The sequence below is a fragment of the Camelus ferus genome, chromosome 2 (assembly GCF_009834535.1).
Source record: "Camelus ferus isolate YT-003-E chromosome 2, BCGSAC_Cfer_1.0, whole genome shotgun sequence".
In the NCBI taxonomy this organism is placed as follows: domain Eukaryota; kingdom Metazoa; phylum Chordata; class Mammalia; order Artiodactyla; family Camelidae; genus Camelus; species Camelus ferus.
In genome coordinates, this window is record NC_045697.1 from 66,406,888 (window position 1) to 66,429,416 (window position 22,529).

Below are 22,529 nucleotides of genomic sequence, written 5' to 3' on the forward strand. Positions count from 1 at the left end.
TGTGTGACTGGGTGAAATACTTTGTTTTACATCAAGATAAACAACATCCATATAATCTCAGATCTGCAAACACACCATTCTGACTTGAAAGGAGATCCCTAGTTGCTTTCATGTGGTCCACTGCTCAGCCCCACAAGATGTTAGAAAGCATTATGTAATGGAACTCGTACAGACAGACTTGGTTCAAATTCCACCTGACCCTTTAGGTATATGATATTGGGCAACTTGATTTCTTTGAGCTTGAGTTTTCTTGAAGCATGCAAAATACATAGGAAATTCCCATCCACCCTTCTTCCTCTGTGAGCATATCTGTTATCACATGGAAGTCACCATGTTAAAAAAATTGGGGGGTAGAACAGCCTATGTTTGGTGGTGGTGAGGGTGATGGTGTTGGTTTTAACTTTATGTAGATATGAAGCTTAAAAAAAAAAAAAAGAAACCTAACAGTATTCCAAAATGGAACCAGTGTACTTTTAAGGTAGTATAAATGATAAATGTCTGTGCTTTTCATTAATATTTCCTTTGCCTTGTTTATTTTACTTCTGAAAACTCAGGTTTGACAGTTCTCTGGAAGACCTACCTAAGAGTGGACCTCACCCACCTGCAACTCCTCAGGTTTCACATATTGGTAGCCACGTAGCTACACTTTCTAAAGTAACCACATATTCTAGGTAGAGTTTTCTTCCTCTTGGTATGTCTAAATTTTAATGCTGGCAGTGAAACTAAATACTAAAACTGTTTGACTAAAAAGGAAAGAGTGATCATAGATTACAGAACTGACATCACTAATATATAGACAAGAAAGCTTGGCACTCAGCCTTGGAACACTGCTTTCTACTGCTTTTATATTTTTTACTTTTTGTTTAGATTCTAAGTTCTCATTTAGAGTCAGGAAATCTGTTTCTTTTATTTATTCTCTGTGATTTGGAAAGTCAACTTTCCTGAGCTTGTTAGAAGTCTACCTTACTGAATTAGAGCATTTACCTCTAAAAAAGGAGCAATAGAGATTGTATGTTCCAGGTGCGCAGACATAGTCTAAAGGTACTCAGGTTAATTCTTGTAAGATTTTACTAGACCCTGCTGACACCCAGTCCTTTTATATTATTGTGATACAATGTGATGAAACAAATTCATCACACTTTCCTTTTCTTCTGGCAGGAGAAGGATAATTTAGCTGATTTTTTTTTTTTTAGCTGACCTGCTTATAGACTGATGTGTCTCATTATTATGCACCATTACTCCCCTCAAGTAGTAGCTGTTACCTCAGAGATGGAGAGTAATTGAGAAACTCAAAGTTGAATCACTTGATAACTTTATTCTGCTTTACATGACACTCATTCCCCTGCTCTGCCACTGATAGCATCTTTCTTTTCTCTTTGTCAGCCTCATTCTTTATTTTCTAGCCATTCACAGCAGGTGACATAACCTTCCTTTTTTTCTCTGCTTATGGGAATTCACACTTCATGTTTGGATTTATTTTCTACTTAGTTGTTGACAAATCAATCTTCAAATGAATGTTGTTATGTGACACTGATTCAAGTAGGACTAGAGACAGTGAACTTAAATACATTAAAAAAGTTTGTATGTTCATAAAATCAGTTTTATGGAGGATTATACATCATTAGACTTAGCAAAAAGTTATACTTAAAGTTTAACAATTCTATGTGTGTGTGTATATATATTTAATGGCTTGCCACTGGTTTTTTTTTTTAATGTCTTCTAATGGTTTGTAAAACTGTAGCCAGTGGAACTAGGAATCATGGATTATCAAATTCTTCTAAAATGTAGAAGAGACGTGTGTCAACCCTCACAGTTTTAGACATCTGAGCTCTCGTTAGCTGGGGTTGAATTTGATGCATAATTACTTTGTGCTAGAGGTGGCTGTTGTCAACAGATTCTGGAGAAAGTAATCAGAGTTTAGTGGGAATATTCACTAAGAACTTGTGCTCATAAATGAAGAAAAGAGACACAGGTTTCACCTTGTGCATTTTAGACCTCCGTTTTACTTAATAAAAAAGAAATGCTCAATTCCAATTTGATAACCAAATTTGAAAAGTCATAAAGTCCTAATGATGAAATGTTAATTCCTGTCCAAATGTTTGACCTTTTCTAAAAGACCAAAGGAAAAGAATTATTATTTTAAATAATAAGAATTCTGAAGGTAAAATTTAGTACCAGCATTTTTGAATCTTTACAGAGCTAACTGAAAACAGAAATACAGAACATGAGCAGAGAAGGTGATGTTGAAGTCATATTCACTGTAACTGCTGTTAATATTTTACACAGACGCCTGCCCCCCCAAATAGCTTTACTCTCAATATTTTAAAGTTATTTCTTGTCTGTATTAATACGTATTGCTGCTTCTGAATAGGCAGCTGGTTGTATCTGCTTCTCCTGAAAACACGAGTCTCATTAAAATGTCAGGTCCTGGGTGTATATCATCTCTACAGTAAAACTCCTAATGTAGAGACTTTTTGGAAAAATTGACATAACCTTCCTTCTTTCTCTGCTTATGGGAATTCACACTTCACGTTTGGATTTATTTTCTACTTAGTTGTTGACGAATCAATCTTCAAATGAATGTTATTACATGATACTGATTCAAGTAGGACTAGAGACAGAGAACTTAAATACATTAAGAAATGTTTCTGTGTTCATAAAATCAGTTTTATGGAGGATTACACATCAGATTTTAATTTCCGAGAGAAATCACAGTGACAGGAAATAAAGGACCAGAACTCCTTTTACACGTGTGACGCGTAGGAAGGTTGCTTTCTTACCTGTATTGTGCTACCTCTTCTCACTTTCCTTTTTGTTCCTCTCCTGTTTTTCTCTACTGATCAATTTAAGCAGCTCCACAAGAAAGGTGGCGTCAAGTTCTTTGGAAGGTTTTCGAAACTTGTCTGCCTTGCCTTCTCCTGCCAGATACAGTGCTGCCGTTCTGAGCAGCGCGGCCGCCACTGTGTCTGCTGTTCTCGCTGCAAAAACCAGGTAGAACTACGTGTACAATGTGCGTCTGCCGTGAATCCAGTGCTTTCCACTGTCTTACAGCTCACCTCCAAGAAAACGTGCCCATTTCAAAGGGTCACAGCGCTATTACAATATCTTAATTGTACGGGGATATGTTATCTAGGCTGTGAATATATCCTATGATATTTATTACTGATTTTTCTTTAAATCGTTCTTTTTATCTCTTTCCATTGCTACCATTTATCTGTGATACTTCTCAGTTGCATGGATTATTGCATGTTGTGTGCCTATCGACTTTTGGGTTTTTATCATTTTTAATTTTTATATCTGGAACAGAATCAAGCATAAATAGGTATTTTAAGTTTCTGTTGGTTTTATCAGCTCCCACAAACTGGTTGTGTTTGAGGGTGATCTAGAGTGGGTGATCTAACACTCCTTCCTCCCATAAAAAGAATACAGCCTTTTTATTGTTACGGGTTTTGTTTTTACATAATTTGTAGTAGTCTTTATCGCTTTAAATGCTTTCCAAAAGATTGCCCTGATCAATTTTGGTGAAAATTTAATCAATTATATATGTGTTTTTTAATACATGTTTAAATCTCTGGGTTTTTTCTTTTTTTTTTTTTTGATGGAGGTACTGGGGATTGAACCTAGGACCTCCTGCATGCTAAGCATGCACTCTACCACTGTTCTATAACCACCCTCAATTCTATATTAATGAGTAAAATAGTATAACAGACTCTTCTTTTCATCCTTTCTACTGCTTTGTTCTCTGTCTCTGTCCCTCTCTATATCTCTCGAGATGTTTCAAATCACAAGCTATAAAAATTACGTACTTTCTGCTATTGGTAGTGTGATTTTTCAACCTAAAACTCTTTCTAAACGCTCACCAGGCTCTCCAGTCCTGAAAAATATCACTCACTCCTGGATGCACTTTGCATCAGTCCTGTTTCCAAGCCTTTAGCTTTTTCGTATCTCCAGCCCTCGAGGAAATCAGCTGGTTCTGTCCATGTTAAGAAGACCAGGTACTGGGGGAGCAGACATCACAGGGGTGGTTTGCTATGAAAGGTCTAACACTGACACCACCGTATTAACAGCCGAGATAAGAAAATTCTAGAGCTGATTTGTGTCCAGTTTAAATTAACTGTAATTCCAATGCAATGATAACGTACAAGCATGTTATTTTGTATGATTATTAACGTGCCTTTTAATCCTTTGTGACATCTTTTATTAGCACACTTGATGTTTGGTTTGAAATTATGAGTAATTGTGCAAGTATTTGAGTTCCAATAGAACCCTGTTTTTAAATCGCATGGATGGAGCCATACGAGAATGCTTAAATGTTTAATAAAACATACCTTTATACTTTTTGAAAAAGATGAACAAGAATAATGAGATAATTGGTTTTGATTGGCTACTATCTTATAGTTCTGAAATATGAAGGTTTTACTTGGGCAAACAACTTAATTTTCACCATATCTGGGAAATACTAGAACACAAAAAATGATTTTTCTCCTAAACTGAACAATTACGCCAGAATTATTAGGTATAATGTAAAAATGAAAATATCTCAAGTGCTTACTAAAAGTGTAACCTTAGTGAAATAACTACAAAATTATTTACAACAGAACATAAAATTAATGGCAGAGTACAGAACTGTGACTATAATCAGTAAAAGCCAGATATGACATAGGCTGTCTGTTGATCAAATGTTTGTCCTACCCACTGTTACAGATGTTCTCAATATGCTTAATTACAGGCATGCCACAGAGAGATTAGGGGTTTGATTCCAGACCACGGTAATAAAGATCGCAATAAAGCAAGTCACAAATTTTTTGGTTTCTCAGTGCATAAAATTATGTTTACACTATACTGTCTTCTGTTAAGTGTACAATAGCGTATGTCTAAAAAACTAATGCACATACCTTAATTTAAAATATTTTATTGCTTAAAAATGCTAACCATGATCTGAGCCTTCCAAGAATCATAATCTTTTTGCAATAGTAGCATCAAAGATCACTGATCCCAGATCACAGTAACAAGTATATTAATAATGAAAAAGTTTGGACTATTTTGAGGATTACCAGAATGTGACACAGAGACACAGAGTAAGTAAGCAGCAGATGCTTTTGGAAAAATGGTGCCTATAGACTTGCTTGATGCAAGATTGCTATAAACCTTCAATTTGTAAAATGCAGTATGTGCAAAGCACTGTAAAACAGAGTGCAATAAAATTATATGATAACTTTTAAGGGAGGTGTTTAAACAGGGGGAAAAGAGATCATTGTACATTTCCCTCTAAGAAAATAAAACCTGAAATTATATTTGTGGCATTGTGATTGTTAAATGAGCAGGCATAGTACATTGTCAGAGCTGAGTCTGTACAAAGGCAGGTTACTGATCACACTTGGAATAAAAAGACCCTTTGAGAACCTAATGGAATGCTCTAAATTCTCTCTCCAGAAGAGCATCTGTTGCATTTCTTTTTAGCAAAATGGCCTACGGTGTGTTTTGATTGACATTCAATAAGATAGGATGGGGGAAAATACTGCTTATGAGAAAATACCCCTTTCTCCACTTTACTGCTCCCTTCTCCATGCTTTTTCAGCTGATAGCTTTGTATTCCAGTGAGTTATCTTGTCCTCACCGTTTAACAGAAAAAGAACAACATAAAATCCTTGCATACCTTGTTTGATTGGAGAATTTTAACGTTTTTCATTTACCATTGTAAACCGAGGATAATTGTGTAACTTTTTGACCTGTAGTTGTTACATGTAAGGCAGTGTGTCTTGCAGCAGGGTGAGCTTCTCTAAAAGAAATGAATCCTAGATAGTTTTTGCTTCAACTCAGGCGTCTTATTGTTGAAATGAACTTTTTGTTTAAAAAAAAAAAAAAAGTAGGCCTGCAGTTATAGACTGACTGAATATTTATCTATGGACCCATTTCTAGAGCAAGTGTTAGTAGTCATTTTCGTTACCTTTTATTAACAGCAGTGGGCACAAACTAAATATATTTTGATATTTGAAAAAGGAAAATGGTTCTCGGCAAGGTAAGCTAGTTGGCATCTTGCACAGCAGGGACACAGGGTGTCCTGAGGAGACCTTGCTGCCTCAGTGGGAAGAGTACCAAAAAGAGCAGTTGGGCTAATGTCAGAGGTATTTTATCTCTGATTTTTGCTTTTGTATGACAGTAATCTTTAAAATTATAATGAAGTGTAGTATAATACCAGACTTGCTTCTCTCCATTGTAGTATATTTAGCATGTCGAGTTTTGATACAGAAAGTCTAAGTTAAAGAATTTTGCTTAGGAAAATACAAAAAATTTTCTTGTAAACAGAATTCTGGAAGGAAGGCATCTCATGACTGTTCTGTTTTTCTAGGTCCTTTTATAGAGTTTTGACAGAAGAATTCTATTAAAACTATAAGTTGCTTATGGTTCTGACCTTCCAGAAATATTCCTCTCCTGCCACTTAAGAATCTGTGTATAAGTGTATCAATTTTTGTGAAACTTTGGCTAAAAAAACTGTTTAAATATTGACATAATTAAATCTGTAGTGTACAGCTGCCTTTAAAAAAATGTAAACATGAAATTGGAATAAATTTACTTCAAGATTATTCTTTGAGCAGGATTTTTCCTTTGAAAACAGACTTGAAATTTCCAATTGGTCCCAACTGCAACTGAAATGTATTTGCTGTAGTAGTTAAACAAATGTGGGAAAAGAATGTAAACTCAAGATAACTCAGGTTGCTTACACTGAAATTTACTTGTTTTTTCCTTATTTTTTCCCCATTAGTTCAGTTTTGAAAAGAAACCTTTGCTCTATCAGTATATGTTTCTCCATTTTCAGTTTTTGAAATATGAAACAGAAACTTCAGTATTCTTGAGATAGAAGACTTATTAATTTAACATTTCATTTTAGTGCTTATTTGGCACATTATTGAAAATGACCATATTTGATTCTTAGCTTCTGTGATGTTAACCAAGGGTATTTATGGATTTGCTCTGGTTTCCTCGTTAGCATCTTTTAGAAAGCATTTTAATTTTGTTCAGAATTTAGGTATACCTCAAACAATTTAAATTTAGGGAAAATATATATTAGTCATGATTTCAGAAATAAGTAATCATGGCATGTTAATAAATTAGTCATCAGTTTGAAATATTTTGCGATTATTGATTATTGATAACATTTATTCCCAGATATAAAATTGTATAGCTAGTAGTTTTATTAATTCTTTCATTTTTAGTACACTATACATAATTTAATATATTTTCTTTAAATAGTAGCAAATGGTTAAATATTTGGGAAAACAATGTTTTTCAGTTTTAGAGTCCTAGGCATGATATATTCTGATATATGATTGCCTAAGTAAAGCCCAGTATTCTCCAATTACTCCATTATATATTTTAAGTTAATAGAGCTGTATTTCTCCAGAGATTATTTAACTCTGCCAGTCAATCCTGAATATAAATGTAATTGGAAGAACTTTCTTGCTTATAACTTAGATTTTTATAGGTTCTTTATAATTTACTGCACACCCTTTGTATCTAAGGAGAACTCTTACTAAGTCTCATGGAACTCTTATGAGCAAAGTAGTATCCCCATTTAAAGTTTAGGTAATGGAGGCTTAGAGAAGTAAAATAATCTGTCCATCACAAATCTTTTAAAAGGCACCAACTATAATCCTTAAACTCTGCTTCCATTAATATTATTTATTGTGCCATCTTTATTGATAACTGTGTTCAGCATTGCTATTGAGTAAGCAATCTTTCACTTTTTATTTATGATAAAATTATTAAAGCACTTAATTTTTTCATTGTATGTTTTAACATCAAACAGGTTTTAGTTTTTCATCAAACTGCTTTCTGCTTAGAAATGATGAAAGAAGGTGATAGCTCTTCTGCACCTGAATTTGAGAGAACAATAATAGAGGATAATATTTCCAGAAAATGAAAGTAGCTCCCATACTATTTTTCAAAACTGTTTTCGTGCAGAGGTGCACTAAAAGCACCCCTAGGTTTGATGAATCACTGGAGGACTCACAGAACTCGGTCTGTAGTCATGCTCATGACTAAGAGTTATTGCAGTGAAAGAGTACAAAGCATGATCAGCAAGGGGGAAAGGTGCGTGGGACCAAATCTAAAGAAAGGAGGTTCAAATTTCTAGAGGTCCTGTTGCAGTGATGTCACATAGTACATGTAGATTCCTCCAGCAATGAGTAAGAACAAGACAGGCAAAGCGCTGTCAACCAGAGAAGCTCATTAAAAGCCAAGTACCTGAGACAGACTTAATTGGGGATCCTTACGAAGGCATGCTGGGCCTCGTTCATACCAGAACTGGAGACTCACAGGAGGAAAGCAGGTGTTTACCGCATTGTTCATATAGTTTAGGCACAATGAGCCACCCTATCTTTTAGAGGAAGTTTTATATGACTCTAGGGAACTGTTTACCAGCCAAGTTCCCACATGCCAGGCAAAGGGCAACCTTGCAGCCAGCCTTTCCTAAGGAGAGGCGGCCTCAGACCTGCTTTGTTCGGTGTTATGTGGGATTCAGGAGGCATTGGGGAAATTAGGTGTTCTTGGTCATTTGATAGTATAGTGGGCATGATTGCATTGAAAATTTTGTTGAAATAATCTCAAAGTAAATGGTATAATTAAGGGTATTTATTTTACTGAAGTCATTAATATAGTATTTACTGAAGTATTAATGTAGTATGTCTTTATTGAACGATTCCTCCAGCTATTGGTTTCAGTTATTGAAGGAATTGAGTTTCTGTGCATGGAATTATTTAGCAACCAGACCTCAATTTCTATGGAAAAGTTAGTAGGATGTGTTATTGTTGTTGTCATTGTTATACTTCACTTGAGAGAAACTGCTAGAGTATTGCATCATTCCAAAGAGCATATTTTATAATTTGAACTACCTGATATTATTTTGTTTGAAATGATGATGTATAGTTAAGAATAATAGATGTCTGGGATAATAAAAGCCTTATGATTGTCTAAATCAATCTGGAACCAGTACAGTAAGACCTCCTGTTAAGCAAATACCTGACTGAGAGAGGACCATGGCAGACTTGTTCCTCGTTTTCTTGTCGTCAGAACACGGAGCACTGGGTGTTGTCTCTCTTTTTACCACTGTAAGGCCAATGCGGATGGAGCACAGTGTCTGGCATGTAGGAGGTGCTTGAGTATTTATTGAATGAATGAGTAACTGAGTGGGTACGTGAGTGAAAAGAGTGACTGGTAAGATGTCAGGAAACTTAGTTCATAAATTGCCAGAGGAATGTGGGAAAGAGGAAAGCAACATCTGTGCCATTTGGTAGAAATTATCAGGGTTTCTCCAAAAATTAACTGTTTTCATCTAGATGATTCTTCTGAAGGAATAGGAGATTAGCTTATTATTTAAAAGAATTGGCTGTACAAGTTTTTCAGTGCCTAATTTCTCCTGGTAGACCTTTTAAAGAGAATTTCCAAAGTACTGAACAACTACAATCTGATTCCTTTCCTTTTCTTTTTTCCTGTTTTAAAGAGAGGCGGCCCCTCAATCATGGTACTAGAGTTTTTCTTTTTCAAAATATCCATTAATTAATTAATTAATATATTTGTTCTCCTTCAAGATTTAATCGATTGAGAAAAGAAGGAATCATTGCTAAGTTAGATTGCTACCACTTCGCCAAAAACGTTTCCTTCCTTTTCTCCCCAGCATCACACACGAGCTGTCTCAGCAGTCGGCTCCGCCAGCGGCTGCAGCGCCAGAGGGGCCGGGGAGCCCAGCCTCTGCCAGGGCCGGGGTGGCCGGGGTAGCTGGGCTCACTACTGCCGCCGCCTTCAAGCCTCTGGGATCCACCAGTGGGATCAAGTCACCAAGCTGGCAACGGCCAAACCAAGCAGGTATGCTGGAGAAGTTGCTTGCTTTTTGCTTTTCTTAAGTGTAATTATGAAAATGTGTTTGGGATATATGATCGAATACACTGGTGAAACCTAGTCTCAGCTATCTACAGTTTAAAAATTGAGAGGAATAGTTACAGCTTTGTTTCTCTCTGAAGTGTCTCTTAAACATTCTCGGTGTGTTTTTGATGCAACTGCCACTTGCTATTTCTGATTATAGAATTGGGCATGGCCTGGTTTCCCAGATTATTCAGGAAGCATGGGTTGAATTGTAAATCTAGGGTCTTACTAACGAACTATATTGTTGGAAAGGTAGCCTTGGAACTACAGCATTTTAGTTTTGATCATATATACAAAATAATAACAACAGAGGCATTTGTTGCTATCAGACAGTTACTGAAGAAAAGGACTTTTACTTTTTGTCCTCTGAAGATTCACGAGGCAGAAGCGGAGGAAGGACGCAGTAGGTACTAGAAAGAGAGCATTTCTAGCATGGTAGGAGGGAGCAGCTTGGGCTTCATTTGGAGATCTGAGTTTTTATTCACTTCTGCAGATAAACAGCTTTAAATAAAGTCACTTAACCTCTTGACACTCAGTTTTCAGATTTGCAAAATGAAAAGAAACTAAATATTTCTCCAAACACAAATGAAGGTTATGATTCTAGGACTAAAGTACCTCTTAACAGGAAGATGAGACCGTCCTTAAATGTTGCTGATCCTTCCCTCAGCCTTCATCTCTTCTTACTCTCTGTGCTCTCCCTGGATGATGCGTCATCCAGATTCCTTTTACTACCCTGCCCCTGATGATCTGCAGGCCTCTCTCTCCTGAACCCCGTATTCTCAAACTTGTTGACCTGCCTGCTGTCCCAGGTGGCACCGTAAATGCAGCACATCCAAAAATAGCATCACCCATCCCTGGCACCCAGGCACCACAGCTAGAAAGTAAGGTTGAGACCCTCACCGCCGGCCCCATGGTCTCACAGTAACTAACACCTAATGGTTCCTCTTCTTAGTACTTCTCACGTTTCTTCTCTGTGTGGTCAGAGCCATTGCTTTGGTACAGGCCCTTGTCGCTGAGAACAGCTTCTAACTGATTTCCCAATCTCCTCACCCCATCGATTTGTCCTCCGTTACAGGTGATCTTTCTTTGCCCATGTCACTCTCCTGCCACACATGCTGTGCTGTGTTTCCCCCATTAAGACCGTATCCACTCTGACCTCTGCTACCTTTTCAGTCTCATCTCCTGCTGCTCCCAATTTATAATCTGTGCTGTGGTCTTCCTGAAGTATCTTCAGTTACTGAGACATGCCATGTTACCTTATTTTTGAAAGTTCTGGTTCCTCTGCAAAGAAGGCACTCCCCCCCCCCATCTTATCCCCTGTGTAATTCCAGTCCTTCCTTATCAGTTTTGGGATGAGTATTGAGTGACTGCACAAGGGGTTGATTTGAAAAATATGATAGCTTTAAAAAAAAAGACCGTTTATTATTATTTAAGAATTTTTTAAGTTATAAGAGTGGAAAGAGGGGATTTTTAATTAATTTCATTAAGAATCCATCTTTGTTTTGTATTTTCCATAGTGTTTAAATATATTAACACTACATTTATTGTAAGTCAGTTATCTTTAGAAAATTACTGATTATTTATATAGTTAAAATTTATTTCATAGTGTCATTTTGTATAGTTTCTAATTACCATTGCTAATTTTGCAAAGAAGCTACAAGTTTTGTGTTACGAGAGAAAGAAAAAAAGCCATTGCATATGATCTTGACTGTTTTAAAGAAAAGACTTTTATTACTTTTGAACCCTTAAAATATTTAGACTAATATCATTAGAGATTTCTGCACTATTTGACTTAGCAAGATCTATTCTCTTGAAAAAAATGCTGATGGCTCAGCCCTACACATTTTAAATTATTTCCATTTCCTTAAAGCTTAGCTATGACAATGGAGAGTTGCTGTAATTATTTTGTATGTGATTAGAATACAGAAAGCAACTTTCATAAAATTTTTTTTGGTATGGTAATTGAAAGGGAACAGGAAAATGTTTCCTAAAAAAGCAAGGAAAAAACTAAATTTCAGAGGTAGAAACTTAAGGAAGGGTACAAAGTATATGTGCTGTGAAGGGCAGAAAGTGTATGTACTGCTTTTGGAAATTCCGAAACTGGTCAAAATACTGCTCTGCCTATTAGAGTGAAAAGATGTGGAACTCCTGGAGAATACACTACAGCAAAATTACCACGAGAGGGCGACAGAATCCTTGTTTCTCTTGGTCTAATTTAGTTTGTTACAATAATCAAAGCAGGCAAATAATATAGATATAAAACTATAATCATGATTCACTTGGTTAATATTTAAAATATTAATCTTTTTACAGAAGATATAACTGAATCTAGTTGAGAAAAACTACAACAGTACAGAAAATTATACAGTGTATATAACACTATAAAGCATTAATTATTATTAAAAGAAAATGTTTTGCAGTTGTGAAGTTTTAGTTGAACTACATCATGATGCTAAGCTCAAATCAAAAAATATTTGCAGAACTCTTGCTGTTTGTCTTGCTCTAGGTTCTACAGACTGACAATGAGTTTATGTTATGTAAAAGTTACTTATTTTATGCTATTTTGTAAAAATTGTAAAATGAATACAAAATTCCCAGCCACCCAAATTCTATAATTTTACTCTACCTAGCATTACACCATATTTCAACAAAACAAAACAAAACAAAACAAAACAAAAACCTCAGAATCTACTTAGTCTTTGATAAATAGTTTCAGGGGCTTCCTAATGCAAATGAAAAAGTTCTTCTGATTTAGAAGGTGGTAGCTGTTTCATGATGGGTTCTTAACGTTCTTCACAACTCACCTGTGAAAACGACAGTGCCAACCAAAGAGTGCAAAAGCTAGAGAGGCCAGTCGCTGCACTAGTGTGGACTCAGATCAGACACTGAACAGGTGGCGTTTCTTTTCTCATGCTGAGAACTTCAAGCTTCTTTCTCTTGTTAGTTCACAGCTGTGCTCTAGTGTGGGCAAAAAAAAGGGGAAAAAAAAAGATTTTATTACCCCCCTCACCTACCCACCAACACCAAAGATATCATTTTAAAATAATTCCTGCAGTTGGATGGGAAGGATGGGAGCAGAATCAGCAAAATGCAGTCTATGGCCCACTTAATTGATCGTGAAACAGTGTAATGGACACAGTCAGTCTTTTCATAAAAAGTGAAACAGAGTAGAAAATATGAGAGTATTTTACTATATGAAGTATATTAACATATTCAGGGTACATATCACATTATGAAAATGTGGTTTTAGTTTATGGATGTATATATACATGAATATGTATGTAAGTGTCTATATATGCACACATACAGACACCTATATTTTGAATCTTTCTATTTTTATAGTTAAGAAACAGTTTGAAAGACACTTATTTAAATAAGTATTTTAGTTATACTTTTGCCTATTGGGTGATGACTGATTTAGTTTTGAAATGATAACCAAAAAACACAAAATCAAAAACAAAAGGCTACACTGAAAGGGCTAATTGGAATTTTAAGACCTACAAGTGCATTCTGAACCTGTCATGGGTTTCTGTTACCTCCATTGAAGTTCTGACTTTAAATCTGAGATCATTTCACTTGTGGTATCATATAGCCCGTGTTACCCAGAAGTCTTTCAAGAGCACAGTAATGCAACACCAGTTGACAAATAGGGACTAGGTGTGTATGTCACAGCATGATAGTTTAGACTGGATTATCTTCTTTTTCTCAGGAGTGTAGTTTAACATACACTGCCACACATACACAGCTTACCAGAGACGGACAGCTAAATATTTCAGGATACAAAATGTTAAAAAGTTCATAGCCTGCATGAAAGTATCAAGATACAAAAGAAGTGAGAATCCATGCTTGAGCTTTACGTAAGCTAGCCATATTACTTCCTACATGCACCTTGTCTTTGGTAATAACTTCCATAATTCCAATGCAGTAGTCCCCTTTAGAAATGTTTACTGGAGCTAGTAAATTACATAAAAGGCAAGATTCTTCTTGTTATTTTTCAAAATTGAGGATTTGTACTTCTTTACACTTATATTTTAACTCACTACATTTGTACGTCTGACAGGCTTTTTAACACTTGAAATTTTCATATTGTATATAATAAGTGGTTAGATAGATATTTTTAAAACCCTTTTAAATTTAACAGTATACATTTAAAAATATGTTCCTGTGTTTCTGTAGGTGACCTAATCTGGAATATAATATTTTTCCTAGATTTGGTTTAGGTTATTGATTACCAGATTAGGTAAGTTTAGTTCATTTGATGCAAGTATATATATAAAATATTACTGTCTTACCAAATATAGTCAGGTGTTTTTCACAAATTCAGTCTTAAAGTCATGAAGAGCCATGACATGTTGAAAGCACATAAGTTTTCTAACTTTAATTATATACACAATGAGAATGACCAGTGCATTAGAATATAAGCAGAGCTTTGCTGGATCAGGCCTACTGTTCGTGGAACCCAGTTTGTTGACTAGAGAGGCCCTGAAGAATAGAAACCCCTGCCCTCTGGGGCAGCGACCTCAGAAGGCTGTAGATGTTGCCTGGATGGGGTGCTGGGACTTCAGTTTCTTTACTAAAATAAGGGTGTAAAAAGCTCCCTGTAGTATCGTTGTGGGGCTCGAATGATGCAATGTATATTGAAGTGCCTGGTACATAGAAGATACTCAAGAAAGGTGGTATGTCTAGCCCTTTATTCTTTTTAATGATAGTGTTAGTAACTTACACTGTTACCATCCAATACAACAGTTCTCCTCACGTGACTTCCCTGCTTGAAGATGTTGTGGGCCCTTTGCTGCCCACACGTTAAATGTTTGGCTTCTTAACTGGACTCACAGTCCTTTCACAGCCGTGTGCCAGCTTCCTCTCCAGCCTCACTCACTTTGTATTATCTTTCCTCGTGGTCCCTCCGGTCCTGGCACACTCAAGTTTGTGAGTTTATACCATTCCTCAGGCGCACACGTCTGTACTTTGTACAAGGGGCTTCTTTTACTTAAACTGCTTTCCCACCCTTCTACCCGTGAGAAATTTCTCTCCACTCCTTAATACCGGATGTCATCTCTTCTGTGACCCTTTCTTGAGTCCTCTGAGTAGTTGCCTATTCTTTCTCTATGTTCCTACAAAATTTTGATGATGGCTTTATTGTAACATTCATCCTGTTCATTTTGGTTGTTTACATATGTGTATTTTACCTGTGTTTTTAGAACCCCTTAAGGACAGGGACCAAGTTTTACTATCTTTGTTTTACAGCACTGAACCAATAGCTGGTACCGTTTACAGGCCCTCATTCTGTAAATGCCAGTGCTAGGTTTGTTTGTCTTATTTTGGACATCCTCAGATGATTTGAAGGATTCTCCAGACATTGTTTTTCCCTCCTGCCAGACTTGAAATCCCCACGGCAGTCACTGAACAGGGTGGGCGTGCTGCCTGCCAAGGGCCACCATTAAAAACCATACATACAGATAAAGGAGAAGGGGCTTTCACTGTCCTTGGAGATTAAATTCCCAGAAGGCTTAAAAGTTGCAAACATAAACAATACTGTAACTAGTACTGTATTATTATTTTCCAGTAATTAAAAAAATTAATAATAGATCTGAAGCCATCTGGTAGGAAGTTTTTTCTCAAAAAATATGGAAATTTACAGCATATAAGAAACCAAGAAGTGGAATGCAGAGGAAATATTAGGAATAGTTCACCAGCCTTGTCACGGTGGACAAATTAACTGGGATGCAAAGCACCAGTAAGTAACAGAAATCAATTTAAAAAAAATACAGAATTAAATCTGATTATAAGGTCCAGGTCAGAAGGCCTGGAGGTCTGGGTCAGTGGGAACCAGAGAAAAAGACCAATAAAGTTCCAGTGATACAGTCTTGAGGTAGCGTGTGTATTTGTCTATAGTGGAGTCATAGTTTATGCAAGAACAAAGTGTTCATGTTTGTGCGTAAAGTAAAATCATATGCAGTCAAGGCCCCCTTGAATATTCTCAGGAAGAGGCCAAGTTGGAGAGGGAACAACATACGTGGAAGCTCTCAGAGAACTTGGCTTCTCTGCGGAAGGGCAAGTGGTTCAGTATGTTCAGGACAGTAGAGTGGCTGGAAAGAAGGTTGGATGGATTAGTGGGGGTCTGCTCAGAAAAGGCTTTGAAAGTAAAAAAGAGTGTGGATAGATGCAGAAAGGAAGCTATGGTAAGATTTGTAAGTTGGACCGTGACACAATCAGATTGGCATTATTGACAGATCATTACTGCATTAATGTGTTTAAAAGGTTATCATGACTTCAGTATAGAGATTAAGACTGGAGTCCTAGAGACGACTGATGCGTTTGTTGAGGTAATCCTGTGCAGGGGTGATGATAATGAGTATTAACCTGGGCATTGACAGTGGGAGCAGAGAGAATTCCAACAGCAAGAGAATGCAAAGTACTTACACTTTAACCTGCCTGGGAGGCAGGTTCTAACCACCGCTCCCCTGGGGAGTGTTGTCCCTTGTGGAGTATTCATGTATCCTCTGTTAGAACCCTGGTAGAGGATTGCATTTGGCTTAAAGAAACTATACTTTGTTTTAATTCAGACTATGGCTCAAAAATTGATTGTATCTTTAAGTTTATGTAATGTGTGTAGTTATAAAGTAAAAATCTGAGTGGATTGCACCTTGTACTTGAGAAATATGTTTAAGTTTGCTTTTCTAACACAACTAGTCTATTTTTGCCGCATTTCCTCAGGTGAGTGCATTCATTTCCTCTAAATCAGTATGTGCTAAACGTTCACTCTTTTTCATTTCTTTATAGTTGCAAATACAAGGTTGGTTGCTTTGGCATGATCCGCACTGCATTGCTTGCCTTTGCAGGAAGCACTTGTACTACATGTTGTCATGGAAATAAATATCATGAGATGAAAAAGGGGTTTCTTCTGAGACTAAAGAAGAAAAACTCTATAGCGCCCCATTGGTCAAAAATTAAATACTTATGTTATTTGTGTGTAGTTCAGAAAGCTTTAAGTCCATGCATAGACTTTACTTTTTTTTTTCATTAATTACGGATTATTTCTTCCCACTTTTAAAAATATGTCGATTTTGAGAGCATTTGTAATGATTCTTAAATGTGTTAACATTGTAAATTTTTAATAAATAACACAGTTTGTTGCTCAGAAAAAGCATTGAGCTATACAGTACTGGCTAATGCTCTAATCACCATTTTTCTTTAGAAAATAGTATGACTTTATTTCATAGAGCCATTGAAAATAAGCTGTGTTATGTGTTCTTTCTTTGTCATGTAGTGGTGTCTAGCCATGCTGAAATGTCTCCTTTTTCTGTTTTCTTTGCAGTTCTTGTAGCATGTTAGAATAATGCCACCTTCATTCTTTGTTTAATTACACACAACTCCATCTATTCTGTCCCCTGATGCTGGCAAGAAATTATTGGATTTCTTGTTTTTACTTTTATTATTAAATGTGTCCATGGAGGTAGACATTCTACAGAGAAAAGTAAAGGTATTTACTGAATATTATGGTGATATACCCAGTACACAAGCAGTATTTTATCATTTAATATGAGACATTCTTAACCTCCTTTACTCCATATGTAACAAATATTTCCCTATATTCTACTTACGGCATCGTTCCCTTCACGTGTATCAGGTACAAGTTTCTTCTGCTGTCTGAAAGCAGAGGTTCTTACGAAACCTTTTGTAAGGCAAAGTCATGGAAAGCAAAGAAGCAATTACCTTTTTTCATAAAAGTAAAAATCCTCTTTAGATTTCTTTCGGTTTAGTGAAAATGAGCACTAATGAAGTCTTTCATAAAAGCAAAGTGGCACAAAACAAACTTCCTGAAAGCGGAGAATATCTGTAATATGTATACAGGCTTCTTATTAGTGAATTGCTAATTTTTTTGTGAAGCAATTTTAATATATGTAGTAAAAGCGAGAGCTTATAGTTGGCAATGAGATTTGCAAACATCAGTATTTCTTTTTTAAAAGATGAATTGTGTTTTGAAAAAGCACAGTGCAAGTAAGCACTTGGAATCATTTGCAAATCTTTTAGGGACACAATAAATTTCTTTTGGTCAAGTGAAAAAGGGAAAAAGATACAAGCCTACTTTCAAAATGAATATTCAGTTAATTTTAGCTCTGTTATATTGTCTTGGGGAGTACTCACTGGGCCATTTGGAACGCAAGAATATAGTTGGTAGCCTTGAGAGGAGCAAACATCCTCTTTTAACAGTAAAATAGTGGATATCGTTGATTAGTAGTAATAATCATGTTTTTATAATTTTTCAGTTCTTTAAAGTATCCTTTTATTCAGAATATACAAAAAGGTAATATCATTAAAATTTTAAATGGGCATCATTTTCCCAGTGAGGTAATTCAGAGTCAAAGAGGTGTCAAAAAATTTGCTCAGGGTCCTATAGTGATTTGAACCCAGTTATTTTGACTAAATGGTGCAATTTTCTATATCACAAGATCACATCAGTGAATATATTTAGGAAGAACTAGCTCTCTTAGGGATAGCCTAGAAAGAGCAGATAGACTAGGTAACTTGCAATTAGTGAGATCTGTTTCAAGTAACATTTTCATTGCTTCTAAATTGCAGTTTTTAAATTTATCTAAGATTCTAGTTAACATGACCCTTTACCATACCCTGCTCCTGGTGTATGCTACATTTTAGAAATTTAAAAAAAAAAGCTTTTTTATTCATTATGGACAGAGCTTTGGAGAGATCTGATGCAGTCTTTTTTTCAAGGAAGACTTGGATGTATTTGTGAGATCTGATTAGATCGAAGACTGAATGATGTGCATCTCAGTTATAAGTGGATATAAATTCTATATTTTATTTGAGGTCTAAAGGAGATAGGGGTGAGAAAGGAAATTACTGTTTCTACAACCATCCCGAATTTCATTGTAGGCTTTCCGCTGCAGTAATAAATCGAGATAACTAGATTTGCTTAGCTAGGATGGATAGATTTATTGGTTCCATTTTTAAATTTTGATATGAATAAGTAAACTGCTACCAGTTGCGTATGTTTCATCTCTTCTAATAATGTTTTATTGCCATCTGCTCCCCTGCATTTTGACATCATTAAACTAAACAGTTCACTTGCTGTAAAGGCTTAACTGGTGTTGTCCATTGTCAAAACCATGGTGTGAAGCATGTAAATATCCCCTGTCTCTTTATGTAACAAATATATTTTTGTTTAGAATTATGACTCTCATACAGGAAAAAATCAAAGTAACAGCCATTAACTGCCCTCTTTTTTTTTTTTAATTTTAAATGTCCTCTGATTGGAATTGACCCCCTTGCTGGAAGCTTCCCACGGTGATGCAGGTGCACTGTTTTGAAAGCTCTTCTTCCTCCCCATTCTCCTCTCACCCTGAGATCAAAATATTAAGTCATTTTTAAGGGAAGATACTTGGATTTATTCACATATGCTTTTCATGCAGAATTATTACATCTTATTAATTAATGCATATGATTCAAACCAGGGGCCCTTGGCCACCTCTGCTGCACCACCTGTCTTTGTAAATAAAGTTTTACTGGAGCACAGAGATGCTCATTCGTTTACATGTTGTCTGTGACTCCTTTCATGCTTCAGTGGCAGAGTTGAGTAGTTGCAACATAAACTATATGGCCCACAAAACTTAAAATATTTAGCCATTTGCAGAAAAAAAAAAACTTTAGGTTTAAACCACAGGTGTAAGAAAAACCATGCCTGATAATTCTGCACAGCAGCTGTACACTTTACTGGGGATCTTGGGCACCCTCGTCCGACACTAATCCTAAGGCCCTGAGTTGCCTATTTGCTTGTGAACATCACCCATAAGAAGGGAAATTCTTTGGGAGCAGGTATCTTACTCTTAGGTGTATCTTTCATACCAGAAGATTTCCTAGAGCTGAAACATTAAATGTGCTCACTAGGTAGCTGTTGAATGGATATTTTCTTTTTTTTAGCCATGTAGGATCTGGTGTCAGAGTGTAATAATGACTGACAGTGATGAAGCATTTCTTCCACATTCAAGGAACTGTAAGCAAACACTGCTTATACCACCTTATTTAACCCTCTTACACTTTGAGGTCGTTATTTTTGCTATTTTACAGATGAGGGAAGCTGAGACCCAAAGTGATGACATTTCTGAGTTCACACAACTAGAAATGAAAAGAATGAGGAGTCCACAAGTATCTTAACATTAGTCATTATACTAGAGATACTGCTTCCTCCAGCATAGAATAGCTGAGCAGTGTTCTCTGCTTCTAAAAGATGTGAAATTCAGATATAGCTTTGGATAATGATAATAAGGTTTTGTTTATCTTAAAGATCTAGTGACTAATTGAGAGAGAGCGAGCTTAGAGAATTAGTAGTAGTAATAGAAGCATAAGAAATATCCCCAGTTTTAAATTTTCCAGTGACTTACTATTCATCATTAGAGACATGTTTGGTGTTGTCTGACACGGGGAACTCTTCTTAAATTTTCCTTCCCTTTCTGCTTCAGTTGTTCTGCTTCCATTAAAAGAATGAGCACTATTTATATGAGCATTCAAATCTGAGGTACCTTTCTCCTTTATTTCTGAGACTAGATTGCTTTCTCACTTACATAAATAGATGAAAATTGGTGGGGAAATGGTAGAAACCAAGCCCATTTGGGTTTTATGTTACTTTAGGAATAGGATATGTGAGAACTCTAGATATAATGTGAATATAAATAATTTTAATGCATGGTTTTCTCATTCAAATATAAGCTAAATTCTACAGATTTAATGTTTTAAATGAATTCTTAGCTTATAGAGTCTATTTGAGTTTACATATAGGTGATCCTCTTTAGTATTCTTGAGGTCATGAATCATAACTCAGATTTGTGGGGATTTTTTTTTTAATATTATTTTGTTTCTTTTTGTTGTTTCTTCTTCTTTATCCCCCACTTCTCTCTTAGCATAAAGCACATTGAGCACCCATGATTAGGGCGTGGATTTGTCTTCCCATTATAAAATTAGAAATTGAAACAGTGATACGGTGATTTATAAAACTCTATAAATGATAAATAATTTGTTGATTTTTAATTGAATGTTGGCAAAACCAGAAATTTTAAAATCTCTTATCTTTATTTTCAAGGTACAGACTGAGTTTCTTTTACTTGTAACTCTGACCAAATGGAAATGTTCTATGGAAGGTCAGTTAGTAGGGAGAAAAAGGCAAATTTCTGTATCCCGAATTTTGATGATGTGTGATGCAACAAATTAAAAAAGAAGAGAAAACCTAATCTAAGTCCCCACACTCACTTTAATTAAAATACTCGAGATCCAGTTTAATCTAGGTTCTTAAGAGTTGAAAGGCTGGCTGCTGATGGAAGAAACTAACCTCCTGAAGTTGCGGAAATATCTGATACTTGGCCTTGGGCGCACCTGTTCCAATTCTTTACGGCATACATACCAGCATTCTCCACTGCTGAGAGAGATGATAGTAGTTTAATCTGTCCGATTTTGCTTTTAATCACTGAATTAAGAAAAAAAGTTTGATTCCACTTGATAATATTTGCACAAACCTCTCTAGAATGTACTTTCTTCTGATCCTGGATCTTGGCTCAACTTTAAACCTTTTCTATTTCTACTGGATGTGATTTCATGCCTGGATTATGAAGAGTAGACGGTTGTTTATGCTTTCAACATAAGGAGCTTGACAGACAAAATGCGCAGATTCTCTGCTTGTCGTGGCCACCATCTGTTTGAAATGATTGGGGAAGGGGTGGAGAAGAAAGCACTTGGTGCCCACGATAATGTGCAAGTGTGTAGCCATCGCTGCTGCCCAATTTAGTATGTGCAAAATTTCTACCATAGCTTTGTGAACATATTCTTTGAGATGTTGAATTACAAGACTTTATCTCCCCAAGAGTACCAGAGCGTCACTTTGATGTAGCCCAGTTGTTTATATGAGGACAGCACTAGCCTCAGTGTTTATAAGAACACCCCTGCTAGGAGAAGTTGTTTTCCACACCAGGAAACCTCCCATATGATTTCTTTCTGTCTTGTGCAGGCTGTAAACGTTTTTCTTTTTCCTTTTGAAGGAGAATATTAGTATTCTTGATATCAGCCTTATTTCTGACTTAGTAAGAATGAAATATTACAGAATTTTTAAAACATATTTTATGGTTATCTGTAGATTTACTGCCATAACGTTCTCTGTTACTTTCTCTTAATTCAAGTGTAGTAGGTGAACTATTTACATCAATAAAGCTTATACAACAAAATGGATTCAACATTCCAATGCTTCCAGCCTGTTTGTCCTTAGCAGAAGTACTAGATCTGTAATTATACTTCGTTTCTGAAGCAGTTTATATAATGGCTGAGAAGTATGGACAGTCAGGTTGAGGGAAAGAAAGTTAGATCTCTGTAGGAAATGAATCTTTTACAGAATACATGAAGGGCTTAAAAGTGATAATCTAAGACGTTAGACATACCAGAGCAAATTAAAAAATAATGCTTTCATACATTATTCCTAAATTTATCCCAGCAGACTTATTAAGGAAGTTAAAATAGCAGAAATGAATCATCTCAGTTATCACTATCCCCTCCTTCTAAACTCATCTAGAAGTTAGTACTTCCGGATTTAGATCACACTTGAGAACATCTGC

General features: G+C 36.0%; 1 protein-coding gene across 5 annotated transcripts in view; it reads left to right on the top strand.

Annotated features, from left to right (window-relative positions):
• PDLIM5 (PDZ and LIM domain 5) overlaps nucleotides 1-22,529 on the top strand; it is a 185,420-nt gene that overhangs the window by 131,482 nt on the left and 31,409 nt on the right. For 4 of the 5 annotated variants that reach the window (XM_032459951.1, XM_032459960.1, XM_032459969.1 and 1 more), the window contains one exon: nucleotides 9,674-9,861. In XM_032459951.1, coding sequence (XP_032315842.1) covers nucleotides 9,674-9,861 — 188 coding nt within the window. Of the gene's footprint in view, nucleotides 1-554; nucleotides 672-2,844; nucleotides 2,992-3,863; nucleotides 3,996-9,673; nucleotides 9,862-22,529 lie in introns of all 5 variants that reach the window. The other variant, XM_032460004.1, reaches the window with a different exon arrangement.